Source organism: Eublepharis macularius, chromosome 5 (assembly GCF_028583425.1).
Source record: "Eublepharis macularius isolate TG4126 chromosome 5, MPM_Emac_v1.0, whole genome shotgun sequence".
In the NCBI taxonomy this organism is placed as follows: Eukaryota; Metazoa; Chordata; class Lepidosauria; order Squamata; family Eublepharidae; genus Eublepharis; species Eublepharis macularius.
Window position 1 is genome coordinate 143,185,639 of NC_072794.1, and position 15,026 is coordinate 143,200,664.

Sequence of the window (15,026 nt, forward strand, 5' to 3'; positions counted from 1 at the left end):
ACCTGACACCTGGACACTTGCCAGCCTTCCCTCAAGTTTTGATGGGGAATGTAGGCATTTTGGTCTTGCAGCTTGGCTCTCCATTTAATTGACGGTTACAGAGTGGCAGTCTATGGGAGGGAGAACATGTGGTCAGGAGGGGAGTGCAGACGTTGGGCTCTCCCCAGATGCCCCCCTTCCCCTCCACTGTGTGTGTGTGTGTGGGGGTTCTGCAAACTTCAATTAAATGGAGAGCTAAGCTGTAAGACCAGGACACCTACATTTCCCATCAAAACTTGAGGTAAGCTGACAAGTGTCCGACCTGTGTCAGGCGTCACTTGTAGCTTGGCTCTGAGTTACCTCTCTCACCTCTGAGATTTCAGCTAGCATGTCCATACTCGTTTAAGCAAATCTTCAAAAAATCGTTGAGGTTGAGAAAAAACAAATAATTCTCAGGAAGCTGAATTCTGTGCGCACCACCACATTCTGCATCTTTCCTAGAGCTCTCATAGAATCATGGGGCAGGCACACAGTTCTGTCTCTAACTTTGCATGAAGAGGTGAAAGTTGGTCCTGGTAAACTCCTGATGAATGGTGTCGAGTAAGGTGTCCGAAGAATCCTGCGCAATCTCCTGCAAGATGGGTTGCCCAGTGAAGAAGTTCTGCTCTGGTGTGTACGTGAAGCTGAAAGTACTGGAATAAATCAGGCCGTCGTTCCTTAGCAGCAAGAGAGGCACAGTGACAGGGTATCTCAACCACCTCCAGTCACAGCTAAAGGCAGAAACATCAGGCACGACACATACAAGGGACTTCGGACTCCTGGGAAAATATATGAGGGAGGAAGATTTTTTTAAAAAAAGTTTTAGTTAGATCAGACTCGTTCATTTTATAGAAATGAGTGACAGTAGTCTTAGTATCTGGATTTTTGCAGGCACTGGCTTTAGTTTATATACCGAATTTCTTTTTCTCTGCAGTATCTATACAGGAAGCAATTTTGCCCAGTGCTCCACACCAGGGCTGCTCTTCAGTGTAAGATCCATTTTGTATCACTTTAATTGTCAGGGCTACCCCCAACGAATTCAACAAACTATTGAGGATGCTGAGAATTCTATTGTAAAGATTCTCCATTACAGAACTACAGTTCCCAGGACACAGGGAATCACTGTTAAATCAGTTTTAGACTCTGGTATTGATTTGCCCACAGAGTACTGATTTCAGTGGCTTCAGTGTGCTTTAGTTTATGTCAAAGCATTGGCAGCCAGCACGACACAATACACAGATGAGGGTGAGATAGGACCTGTTTACTCTGATTTTTCTTACCTGTTCTAGGCAACACTGGTAACTCAAGATCCTTTTAACAGAGATACCAGTTCTCTTATTGACCCCAGAAAAAGACTACTCCGGGGCCACAGCTCTGTATCTAGCATACATAGACAGCAGCTCTGTATCTAGCATGCATAAAGAGCTCCCTCCCTTCTATAGGTCTTATATTTAAGCATTGTGGAATCCACTCTTCTCCAGCATGGCCCTTTGCTGGCTTTTTGCAGAGAGGAGCCTACCTGCCAGCAGCAGTGGGAGTACTGGGTTGTTTGAAGATAAGGCATGGTGAGCCCTCAGCTGGGCTTGGTAAGGCTCGCCTACTTGGGGGCTGTTAGTTACACAGTTAAGGTTATACTGAAGCCTTAGGACAGCTAGGATGCACCCTGCTCTCTGAGCATATGGGGTGCAGTGACGCAACCTAAGAAGTAAGTTAACAGAAAAAGTCTGATCATGTCTATCCCTCTCTATGTTCCTCCATGGCAGCTTCACTCATCTGAACAGGGTCTCCTGCAGATGCCAGGCTGCACATGGGTGAAATCAGCAGCAGCCCGTACACGGGCTTTCTCTGTGGTGGCCCCTATCCTGTGGAATGACCTGCCTGAGGAGGTCAGAAGAGCCCTCACTCTCCTGGCTTTCCGCAAACAATGCAAAACCAAATTATTCAAAAAGGCTTTTTACTCAGATGGGAGGGTTGTATTATAGGGATGGGGTCTCAGATGCTTCGCTAATGAGTTAGGGGCTGTAGACTTCACCACTATGTTGCCTTACATATTATCTGTTGCTTTAAATATGCATTCCTATGTACTACCTGCGTTTCATGTTGTCTAATGTCAGTCCTAGAACTGATTATGTTCTGTTTCAGTATTTCTTCTATGCGGTATTGGATTCTTGATAAAGCTATGTCTTTTAAAATTTGTATCTATTTACCCTATGGCATTGTTTATGGAAATGTACTTGATACTGGTTGTACTAATCTCATACTGTGTAATCCGCCTTGAGGCTCAGAGCCAAGCTACAAGTGACGAATTACACTTGCCTGGCAAGTGAACGGACTCACGTGTATTCCTCCCTGTTCACTTGCCATTCACTTGCGTAGTTCGTCACCTGTAGCCAGGCTCTTAGTGAGAAAGGTGGGCAACAAACAAACAAACAAACAAACAAACAAACAAACAAACAAACAAACAAACAAACAAACAAACAAACAAACAAACAAACAAACAAACAAACAAACAAACAAACAAACAAACAAACAAACAAACAAACAAACAAACAAACAAACAAACAAACAAACAAACAAACAAAGACTTTATCTTATAACATCAATATTATATAAATAAGTATTTATTTTTTTCTGCCCAGTGGGGGATCCAGAGTGGCTTACAACTTTGTTTCTTCCCTTAATCCTCACAACAATAACCCTGTGAGGCAGGTTAGGATTAGAGTGTGAGGGGCCCAAGTCAGCCGGCAAGCTTTCCATGGAAGAGTGGGGACATGAACCAGGGTCTTCCAGAGCCTGATCTGAACTCTAACCACTATACAGTACTATACTGTATTGGCTCTTTTGACAGAAATCAATGAATAGGTTAATCTCCAACCTTATTGGGAAGTTCAGATAAAAGGAATACTATCCTTAAAATAATGCTTTAAAATTCTATAGAAAAGTACAGCATGGCACAAGGAAGGATTGGATGAAAATACGATTTTCTGTCTATCTAAATGGCTAACACTATTTGGAAGAAAGTGTTTGGGGCAGCGGAGATTAGAGATAATTGCATAGTCATTTCAAAATGCAGCATGTGCCAGACAAATACCATGACATAAAAAGCTGTCAGGAAATCACCAACTCCACTGATTGCATCCAGAGAGCCCAGAAATCACTTTAAAACACTGACATTTGGGAGCAACAAAACACTTAAAGTAACACAACTTTGCTCTCTGAAGAATCTGAAAGACAGAAAAGAAGATGACAGCCCTTTTCAGCCCTTATGCTCACTAAGTGAGCATAACAAACACATATGTAGGTTTGAGTGAGAAATCTCTGCCCAGGGGCTGCCCTGCATACATGTGCACACACACACTCATAGGCTTTATAATACATCCCAGTGAATGCACTTTGGTCAGACATCCAGAGGAGTTAGCCGTATTAGTCTGTAGCAGCAAAATAGTAAAGAGTCCAGTAGCACCTTTAAGACTAACCAACTTTATAGTAGCATAAGCTTTTGATGCATCTGACAAAGAGAGCTGTGGTTCTTGAAAGCTTATGCTATTATAAAGTTGGTTAGTCTTAAAGGTGCTACTGGACTCTTCACTATTTTGGTCAGACAGAATGCCATGATCTCCTGCTTTTGCCCCCTGCTGGCCCACCCCGTACATGTGCTCATTTCCAACCTTAGAATGTCTGAAAAGGGCTAGTGTAGCAACTAAGCTAGTGTTGGACTGTGAAAGTCTGACTTTAAATCCTCACTCAGCCATGAAGTTCACGACTGATACCTGAAGGACCACCTGCTCTCATAGGAATCTCTCAGTCACAGTTGCTGACTCTATGCCTCAGGACTGGAGTGAGGGACAAAATGGGATCATCCCTGGTACGTCACCCTGAGTTCTTTGGCGGGATATAAAACAACAGGATGAAGTAAAACCACCTTCAGCAACTTTATTTCCAAATTAGAGGTGGGGCCACGAGTGTCTCTAGATGAGACACCTGGGTGTGTGTTCGTCAAGCGTAGGGAGACTCAAAGTTAGCAGAGAAGTGTAGTTTAAAAAGACAGAGATGGCAGAGATCACTCCTCAGAGGGATTGTTAATTTCATCTTTGCCTCCCTAAAGACTCTGTCAATTTCACCTCTCCAGTTGAAAACTGTGTGGGATCGCAACCAGAGGACAGTAAGGAATGGAAATGGGCTGAAGCTGCCTTCGAGAACCGGGCTTGGACCTGGAGAAGTTATAATGGGCTGAAATTTCCCATCTCACATTTCACAGCCCCTTCACACAGCTGTGAGAGCCAGTTTGGTGTAGTGGTTAAGAGCGCAAGACTCTAATCAGGAGAGCTGGGTTTGATTCCCCACTCCTCCACTTGAAGCCAGCAGGGTGACCTTGGGCTAGTCACAGCTCTCTGGAGCTCTCTCAGCCCCACCACCTCACAGGGTGTTTGTTGTGGGGATAATAATGACATACTTTGTAAACCTCTCTGAGTGGGCATTAAGTTGTCCTGAAGGACAGTATATAAATTAAACGTTGTTGTTGTTGTTGTTGTTATTTGCCGTGTTGCCAGCTCTGTCTTTTTAAACTACCCTTTCTGGTTAACACTGCATCTCCCGACACATGTTCTTCACGTGTTAGATGTTTCCCGTAGAGAGGCTCCATGTCTCAGTGGTAAAACAACTACTGCCCATGCAGAATGTTTCAAGTTCAGTGCCTGGCACCTCCAGTTAAAAGAATGGGGTAGTAGGTAATGAGAAAGACCTGGAGAGCTGCTACCAGTCAGAATGGACAATACTGACCACAATACAGCAATGGTTTGGTTCAGTATAAGGCGGCTTCATGTGTTCATGTGTAGAGGCCACATTTCTGACTAGGAAAGCTATGGGATTGTCCCAGTTCTTGCCACATCAGCATTTGCACAGAAAACACAAGTCCGTCTTTCTACTTGCCTCCTATGTGGCTCAAACACCTATCCTACCATTCAGGCAGGCAGGGATCTTGCCTCCCGTTTGGTGGTGCAGTTTACCATAAGCCCAAACTGTCTCCACTCCCTTTCTCACATGTGGTATAACCGCTGATATTGTGCATTCATTTTTCTGGCAATCTGGCTGACCCTTCCTGTTAGGGGTGTGCAAGCCAAAAATTTTCGGCTATAGCCGAAAGTAGAAAGCCGAAAGAAGATTCTCTATCGTTAAAGCCGAAAGCCGAAACAAGAATCTCTTTCGGCTTTCGGCTTTCGGGATTCTTTCGGCATTATTTCGGCATTCTTTCGGCTTTTTTCTAAGGGAAAATGCCTCCGTCTTCCAGGACGCCTGGAGGAGGCATTTTCCCACCGAATAAGCCCAAAATTGGTGGGGACCTTCCTCTAACCCTTCTCTAACAACCACCCAAGTTTCAGACAGATTGGACTTTGGGGGGCCATGTTATGGCCCCCCAAAGCAGGTCCCCCCATCCTCCCATAAGAAAGCGAAGGAGCAGCATATTGTTAGCATGCTGCTGCTAATCTTTCTTCATTATTTCCTATGGGGAAAAAATAAAGAGGCAGGCTTCCTTTGCCAGGGGTGGCATTTTGCATGCAAAATGCCCCCTCACCCTCAGGGGCCCTTCTCCCACCCCTCCTCCCACCCCCCACCCAGGCTCAGCCTGCTCCCACTTGGGGGGGCCATTTCATGGCCTCCCCAAGTAGGTGCTCTAATCTCTACCACTGACAGCTGGGGGAGGCTTGTGTTGCCAGGGGTGGCATTTTGCATGCAAAATGCCCCCCAACCCTCTGGGGCCCTTCTCCCACCCCTCCTCCCACCCCCCACCCAGGCTCAGACTGCTCCCACTTGGGGGGGCATTTCATGGCCTCCCCAAGTAGGTGCTCTGCTCTCATCTCTACCACTGACAGCTGGGGGAGGCTTGTGTTGCCAGGGGTGGCATTTTGCATGCAAAATGCCCCCCAGCCCTCTGGGGCCCTTCTCCCACCCTTCCTCCCACCCCCCACCAAGGCTCAGACTGCTCCCACTTGGGGGGGGGGCATTTCATGGCCTCCCCAAGTAGGTCCTCTCAGCCCCTAAAGTCCACCCCTTACAGCCCCACACAAACCCAATTCCCCCCCAGCTGCCACACACAGACCCAAATCCCCACATTAGCCCCTCACAGACCCAAATCCACCCCCACCTGCCCCACACCCATAACCCCAGGAACAGGCTGGCAAAGGCCAGCCCTCTCCCTTTGTTCCCTATGCTGGGAACTTCTAAACTCTCTTTCCCTGGGCAATTCTGCACAGCCCAGGGGTGCCACAATGGTGGGCACACTTCTGAGTGCCAGCTTGTCCCTGTGAAAGAGCACCTGTGAAAGAGCACCTGAACCACAGACACCCTCCCTCAAATTCCCCCACCACCTACAGAGATGGCTGGCCAGCCAGCCCCATTGTTCCCTATGATGGGAACCAACTGCACAACAAAGAATAAAACAAGAACAACACAAAATAAAGTTTTAAAAAAATTATTTTCTCACTTCCAAAGTACAAGTAGGCAAAGCATTATGACACATTACACCAGCAGTCCCCCACACAGAAAAATTAAAACAAAACTCACTTAACATCAGAGAATCACAAAACACGATTCCTGTCAAAAACACTTTATTTCTTGAACAGCTTTAGGTTACACAGCAGGGGGGAACACCAAAGGGCATGGCAGCACTATCTTACACAAAAATAACACAACTCACTTAACATCAGAGAATCACAAAAGCACAATTCCTGTCAAAAACACTTTATTTCTTGAACAGCTTTAGGCTACACAGCAGGGGGGGGGGACACCAAAGGGCATGGAAGCAGTATCTTACACAAAAATAACACAACTCACTTCACATTAAAGAATCACCCCAAAAATTGCTGTCAAAAGCACTTTATTTCTGTAACTGCTTTAGGTTACACAGTAGGAAGGCACCACAGAGCAGGAAAGCAGTGTACTACACAAAAATAACACAACTCACTTCACATCAGAGAATCACACAAACACAATTGCTGTCAAAAACGGTGAAGTGGGTTGTATCATTTTTTGTAGTACATTGCTATCATGCCCTGTTGTGCCCTCCTACTGTGTAACCTAAAGCTGTTCAAGAAATAAAGTGTTTTTGCCAGGAATTGTGTTTTTGTGATTCTCTGATGTTAAGTGAGTTGTGTTATTTTTGTGTAAGATAGTGCTGCCATGCCCTTTGGTGTTCCCCCCTGCTGTGTAACCTAAAGCTGTTCAAGAAATAAAGTGTTTTTGCCAGGAATTGTGTTTTTGTGATTCTCTGATGTTAAGTGAGTTGTGTTATTTTTGTGTAAGATAGTGCTGCCATGCCCTTTGGTGTTCCCCCCTGCTGTGTAACCTAAAGCTGTTCAAGAAATAAAGTGTTTTTGACAGGAATCATGCTTTGTGATTCTCTGATGTTAAGTGAGTTGTGTTATTTTTCTGTGTGGGGGACTGCTGGTGTAATGTGTCATAATGCTTTGCCTACTTGTACTTTGGAAGGGAGAAAAAAAATTTAAAACTTTATTTTGTGTTGTTCTTGTTTTATTCTTTGTTGTGCAGTTGATTCCCATCATAGGGAACAATGGGGCTGGCTGGCCAGCCATCTCTGTAGGTGGTGGGGGAATTTGAGGGAGAGTGTCTGTGGTTCAGGTGCTCTTTCACAGGGACCAGCTGGCACTCAGAAGTGTGCCCACCATTGTGGCACCCCTGGGCTGTGCAGAATTGCCCAGGGAAAGAGAGTTTAGAAGTTCCCAGCATAGGGAACAAAGGGAGAGGGCTGGCCTTTGCCAGCCTGTTCCTGGGGTTATGGGTGTGGGGCAGGTGGGGGTGGATTTGGGTCTGTGAGGGGCTAATGTGGGGATTTGGGTCTGTGTGTGGCAGCTGGGGGGGAATTGGGTTTGTGTGGGGCTGTAAGGGGTGGACTTTAGGGGCTGAGAGGACCTACTTGGGGAGGCCATGAAATGCCCCCCCCCAAGTAGGAGCAGTCTGAGCCTTGGTGGGGGGTGGGAGGAAGGGTGAGAGAAGGGCCCCAGAGGGCTGGGGGGCATTTTGCATGCAAAATGCCACCCCTGGCAAGACAAGCCTTCCCCAGCTGTCAGTGGTAGAGAAAAGAGCACCTACTTGGGGAGGCCATGAAATGGCCCCCCCAAGTGGGAGCAGTCTGAGCCTGGGTGGGGGGTGGGGGGAAGGGTGGGAGAAGGGCCCCTGAGGGCTTGGGGGCATTTTGCATGCAAAATGCCACCCCTGGCAACACAAGCCTCCCCCAGCTGTCAGTGGTAGAGATTAGAGCACCTACTTGGGGAGGCCATGAAATGGCCCCCCCAAGTGGGAGCAGGCTGAGCCTTGGTGGGGGGTGGGAGGAGGGGTGGGAGAAGGGCCCCTGAGGGTGAGGGGGCATTTTGCATGCAAAATGCCACCCCTGGCAAAGGAAGCCTGCTTCTTCATTTTTTCCCCATAGGAAATAATGAAGAAGATTAGCAGCAGCATGCTAACAATATGCTGCTCCTTCGCTTTCTTATGGGAGGATGGGGGGACCTGCTTTGGGGGGCCATAACATGGCCCCCCAAAGTCCAATCTGTCTGAAACTTGGGTGGTTGTTAGAGAAGGGTTAGAGGAAGGTCCCCACCAATTTTGGGCTTATTCGGTGGGAAAATGCCTCCCCCAGACGTCCGGGAAGACGGAGGCATTTTCCCATTGAAAAGCCGAAAGAAAGCCGAAAGAATCCCGAAACGTTTCGGCTTTTTTCTTTCGGCTACCCGAAACGTTTCGGCATTCCCCGAAACGTTTCGGCATTCCCCGAAAGAAGCCGAAACACTTTTATTTCGGCATTCTTTCGGCATTCTGAATGCCGAAACGCACATCCCTACTTCCTGTCATCAGGCCAGAAGAGATGGAGATGCAGTACGCTCAAAGAACATTGGTTGTGGAACTGCCCCTGGTAACATACCTTCTGTTCACAGCAGATTGTCCCTGTGTTTTACCTGTACATAGTTTCAGCTTCCACATCTCCAAACCAAACCTTCAGGTTTGCCTGGAAGTATTCACCCTGCACTTCCAGCATTGCCACGTCCCCTCCACCTGTCAGCTGTGAAAAGCAGACCCAATCACAAAGGAAGAGGATTACACACATCATCTTACAACACAGACCCATCTCCATCTTCCCCCTCCCAATCTTGTATCTTTTGACAATAAAGCAAGCATACAGACATCTCTTTTTGGAGGGCTTTCTGGCTTTCTAGTAGTTAAGTCTGAGTAGGCATGTAAAGGACCATACCCTAGAGACATACTTTGCAAACTGATGGTCTCAAGTTCAATCCCTGGTATTTCCAGGCTTTTAAAAAAAGCTCTTAAGCTCTCAAACGGGGCCTTGGAGAGCAGCTACCCCTGTCACGTTGGGTCAGATTGGTTCCACATAGTATGCTGGGTGGTGGAAAAGACAGGAAGGAGTTAGGCCTCAGAACAGGACATTCATCTGTGCTACATTTTTAAACTCATTTGGTGTTTGACAATACAATTCTGAGCAGAGTCACACCCTTCTAGGCCTTCTAACCCTTCAATTGACTTAAAAAGGAGTAACGCTGCTTAGTATTGAACTGTTAATGGCCTGACTTTCTACCTGAGGAATGCTGTGGGCTGTGGTTTTGTGAAGGGGCCAGTGAACCTTTAGCAAAGAATTAACACCACTCTAATTCCCTAAATCTGTGAGGGGAGGCATAAGAATTAAGGCAGTTCCAATGTACTGGGAGAGGCTGCACAGCACGGCTGTACTTCAGGTCTTGCCCACAGAAGATCCTAAGTTCTATTCCCAGCTCCTCCAGTGAAAAGAATCAGGTAATAGATGGTATGAAAGGCCTGTCTCCCTGGAGAGCCAGTACAGACCTTGATAGGCCAATGGTTTCACTCTAGGGTAGACTGATGTACAATGTCCTCAACAGTTTAAAGGCAGAGACAATCAAGTACGCCAAGTGGAATTTCAGCTCACTGTTTTTTAAACATTAAACTGGGTTGGCCAACAGTTTTGCTCCAATTTCTCACAAAGCCCCCAGAAAAAGGACAGATTTTTTTTTTACATACCTCTAGGGCAGTTATGAGAGGGGCTGGGCTCACGGGGTCCTGAATGCGGCTCAGGCCTTCAGTGAATGTGTATTCCACCGTTTCTGTTCCAATGATGGTCCAGCAGGAGCTGTCATTCAGCAGCTCCCGGTTTGGTTCTCTGGGGCATGGAGATGCCTGTATCACAACATGATCGGGTGTTAAAAAGAATGGGAGGTGAACTAAACCTTGATCTGGGGTACCTGAACAGTCTGGTTGCTAATTACTAGAAATATTCAGATAACAAAACGGTGCTGGAAACTGGGTGTTCAAAGTGTTCAAACCTATGCATCTGACAACTTATCCACAGATAAGCTACAATCTCTCAGTAGGCCGGGCTGGATAGCAAACCAGAAAAAGAGGGGTGGGAACTTAAAATGCACATATCCCACACGAGCACAAGGAGCCCAACCAGTGCCCCAAGCCAAGTAAATGAGGGAAAGGGCAAAAATGCTTGGATGGTGGCATTACCTAGATATCCACTGGGATTGGGGTGGGGGAAGTGGGGCAAGCTTTCTCTCTCTCTCTCTCTCTCTCTCTCTCACACGCACACACACACACACACACACACACACACGCACACACCCTACTGTGACAAAAGCATCTTGCCTGCAGGCAACACAAAAACTCTGTGCTGAAATGATGGTTCTTGCCTCCTAAATCAGAGGATGTGTGCACAGTGGAACAGGATCACAATGAAAGAACACAGCATTACAATTAGACATGATCTGCTTTTTGCAAACATGATGTTCAAAAATCAAATTTATTTGCAATACTTGTTTTCTCTCAAATTGAGCGACTCATCCTGCTATATAAAAGGCAAACCGTGTTGCTGATGACTCACTTCTTATCCCCATGCATGTGCAGAATGCAGAATGCAGGAATAAGAAGTGAGAGGGGCCTTCCCACTGCCTCGGGGCTTCTCAGCTGGGCAAGGAGAAGACAAGTGAACACCACTTTCTCCCTTCCCATCTGATCCAGTTTGGTGTAGTGGTTAAGAGTGCAGGACTCTAATCTGGAGAACCAGGTTTGATTCCCTACTCCTCCACTTGAAGCCAGCTGGGTGACCTTGGGCTAGTCACAGTTCTCTGGAGCTCTCTCAGCCCCACCCACCTCACAAGGTGTTTTGTTGTGAGGATAATAATGGCATACTTTGTAAACCGCTCTGAGTGGGCGTTAAGTTGTCCTGAAGGACGGTATATAAATCGAATGTTATCATCATCATCATCATCATCATCATCATCATCATCATCATCATCATCATCATCATCATCATCATCATCATCCACGGGTGAGGGGGGAGCAGCGGCTGAGCCTGCCCGTCACTTAGCTGGGCAGGGAGAAGGCTTTTTGTGGTTGTGCCCACCATCCTGTGTCAGAATTCCAAAGGTGCCCACAGGCTCAAAAAGTTTGGGGACCACTGGGTAAGAGTGTCGGATTAGAATCTGGGAGACCAACATTTGAATTCTCACTCTCCCATGGAAGAGTCTAACCCACTTCAAAGGGTTGTTATGTGAAAAAGTGGAGGTGGGGAGAACAATATTGTAAGCCCCTTTGGGTCCCTACTGGGGAGAAAGGTGGGGTATAAATGAAGTAAGTAAGTAAATAACAACAGCTATATGTCAAATACTGTAGTTTTACCAGGGCTTTTTTTCATCGGGAACGCAGTAGAACAGAGTTCCAGCACCTCTTGAAAATGGTCACATGGCCGGTGGCCCCGCCCCCTGATCTCCAGACAGAGAGGAGTTTAAATTGCCCACCACGGTGCGAAGGGCAATCTAAACCCCCCTCTGTCTGGAGATCAGGGGGTGGGGCCACCGGCCATGTGACCATTTTCGCCGAGGGTGATTTAAACTTTAAAAAACTCCCCCCCCCCTGTTCCAGCTGACCCAAAGTGACATCACTGTGTGGTCCTGAGTTCCACCACCTCTTTTCCCAGAAAAAAGCCCTGAGTTTTACCATTGAGTTTCCAGTGATTCCTAAAGAGACATGATGTCACTTCCATTTATTTCTGGAAGTGATGGCACACCATCATTGGTGGCTGCCCTCCCATGTTCCTGCTCACTGGTTGCCAGGCTGTAGACAATACTCATTGCATCCCATACCACAGGTGGCTGGGAGCAAGCCAACCCCTTGTGAATGAATGGGCAGTATTGGGTAAGGAGGGCAGGAGGAGGAGGGAATTTGGCAGCTCTTCCCTCCCTTTTTGCCACTGCTGGGAGGAATGGAGGAGGAGAGGAAGGAGTCTCCTCTCCCATTCAAAAGTTAAGAACAACAGCAACACTGTGCTTGTATACCACCCTTCTAGACAGATTAGTGCTCATTCAGAGTGGTGGACAAAATCAGTATTATATTATTATTTCCACAGTATAGCTGGGGAGCTATACTGAGTGGCTTATCCAAGACCACCTGCATAGCTCATGGCAGTAGTGGGAGTTAAACTAGAAAAGTGCTGATTCACAGCCGAACCACTTAACCACTATGCTGCAGCAGCCTGAGTCTTGTGACCCACCTGTGAGAGAGTCACAACCCACTCTTGGGTCATGACCTACAATTTGAATAATTGGCCTATAGTATTAATCAGCCAGTGGCATTCAGCATGCTGGCACATGCTCAAAATGGAGTGGGTTGAACTACAATTCCTAGGCTGGATTGCAACAAGTATTTATTATCCCATTTGGACCATGAGGTGTTCAAAATGGGCAAGGCTATAATACTAGAAGAGACATTCCATGCCCCCTCCAGCTGGACACCTCCCTTTCTTAAGGCCAAGCTAGACGTGACGAATAACACTTGAATGGCAAGTGAACAGACTCACGTGTATTCCTCCCTGTTCACTTGCCATTCAAGTGTGATTCGTCACTTCTAGCTTGGCCCTTAGACCGATCCCAGGCTAGGAGTGCATGGGCCCAGGTGCATCCTGAGTCACTGCTCATGGGCCAGGCACACACAGATTTTCACTTATCTTGAGTCATGGTGCACAGACCTGAGCAGGAGGAAGGAGTCACTACCACCTGACACCCCACAAGCCAGGCAGGAGAGGAGTTCAGTGGTGGTAGATCAGGCAGCCACTGACTTTCCCTCCCTCTCTCCCTCCCTTCTTCATAGGGGAAGAGCAGAGGGTGAGGGCATGGTGGGAAAGGCATGTCCAATGAGCAGGCCCTGGCCAGCATGAACCAGGTGGCACCGCTGGGGCTGGTGATGCCATTTAGGGTTTCCAGAAGGCGAGCCAGGCTGCCTGCTATGATCAGACCCCAACTAGATTCCAGCGATTCTTAGAGTTACCCTTCCCAGTACAGCCTGGAAGGGACATAATAATATTAATGATGTCAGACACTTACATGCTTGTCTTCATCCCAGTCCCCCCACCAGTTGCCAGTGTGCTGCTTGCCACCCCATCCCTCTAGCCAGGGCTGGTGCCAGAGTTTCTGGCGCCTGAGGCCAGGGGCAGCTTCAGGGCTATTGCTGCCCCCACGCGTGTCTGTGAAGAACACATGCACATGCACCTGGACTGTATGATGACATCACTGTGTGTCACGTCATCACGCAGCATGCCACTGCGAGCCGGCCCCATTGGCACAGCAGGCAGCTGGGACAGCGCGCAGGTGGCCTCCCAGCCCTCCTGCTCAATTGCACAGCACCATCCCAGCTGCCTGCCATGCCTGGCTCACAGCTGTGTGCAGGCGGCAGCGGCAGCAGCATGGGGCCACTCACAGGAAGGCTGTGAGACTGCCCGCTCAGACTGCCCTGCACTGCCACTGCCAGCATGCACTCCCGCCCGGGTGCAGCAGCTGCAAGCCAGGCAAAGCAGGTGGCCAGGATGGTGCGAGGGAAGCTTCCCAGCCCTCCCATTCAGCCGCTAGCACTGCTGTCACCAGCTCCATGGTGCGTGCCCCCTCCCCTGGCACCCCCTCTGGTGCCTCCGTGCTCGAGGCGGCTGTCAGACCTGCCTCCATGGACGTGCCAGCCCTGTCTCTAGCAGCCTTGGCAATTATCTAGGTACACCTAATGGGAGGGCCAAGCCTGTTTGTTACCAGACACAATATATCTGTATGTGCTAGTACAGAAGATGATGATCTGTGACATCTGATTTGCTCTGAACTTGTTACCTGGAATTGGATCACTTTCTCTGTGGAGAGGCACAGGTACATCCCATCACTGCCATAGAGCTGGAAAGCACATTTGTGCAGCTGGGAGATTGGCTCATCCACATCCATCATCACAGATTGCTTAGCAACTTTGCGAATGATCTGGGGAGATAAACACAGAGATGCAGTAGCATTTGTGTGCGTGTATTGCGCGGAAGACCTCGTTCCGCTTCAGAAAGGTCAAAGCTTTTTAAAAGTTCTACCCCTCATTTCTACATAGAGGAGTGGTTTTTCACCTTTAGATTCACTAATAATGTCACCAGGAGAACATGTTCACCTGAACATTAAGATTTCCAACAGCACCGCCGCACTAAAGTGACAGGTTGATACTTCCATTTTATCAAGCACTTCTAAAGCATACTGATGCGGCCATCAGGGCCCTCACTTGGTATGGATGTTGTCTGTAGACACACTGTTTAACTCGTGATGGATTGTATTTTTAACCTGTTTTTCAGCCAAAGTCTGGTTCCCACATTGGCTTCTAGGAATTTAAAATACAAATATAAATAAAATGTTATAACAGGTGCTGAGGGAAACTGTTCTTATATCTTTCATACAAGAGGGGAGAGCCACAGAGGAAAATTGTCTTGTGCAAGGCAGCGCTGAAAATGCAAACCTTGATGTACAATTTCTTGTTGTCTGAAAGAAAACCTTTGAATGTATAGAGATATACAGTGGCTATTTAAGCTTTTTTTCAGAAGAGTTTTTAAGTACCCTAGAGGGGTACTGCTGGAAAATAGACAGCCTCTAAACACACTGAAAAATAAAACTTGTTCAAAAGTT

The 15,026-nt window shown here is 47.5% G+C and overlaps 1 protein-coding gene across 1 annotated transcript in view; it reads right to left on the minus strand.

Moving 5' to 3' along the window:
* Positions 1-353: 353 nt before the first annotated feature.
* The window catches only part of RBPJL (recombination signal binding protein for immunoglobulin kappa J region like), a 75,966-nt gene continuing 61,293 nt past the window's right edge, over positions 354-15,026 (minus strand). The window contains exons 9-12 of the mRNA XM_054980934.1: positions 14,205-14,345; positions 10,078-10,233; positions 8,985-9,088; positions 354-797 (exon numbers count right to left, since the gene is read on the minus strand). Coding sequence (XP_054836909.1) covers positions 521-797; positions 8,985-9,088; positions 10,078-10,233; positions 14,205-14,345 — 678 coding nt within the window. The 3' untranslated portion in view covers positions 354-520. The remainder of the gene's footprint in view (positions 798-8,984; positions 9,089-10,077; positions 10,234-14,204; positions 14,346-15,026) is intronic.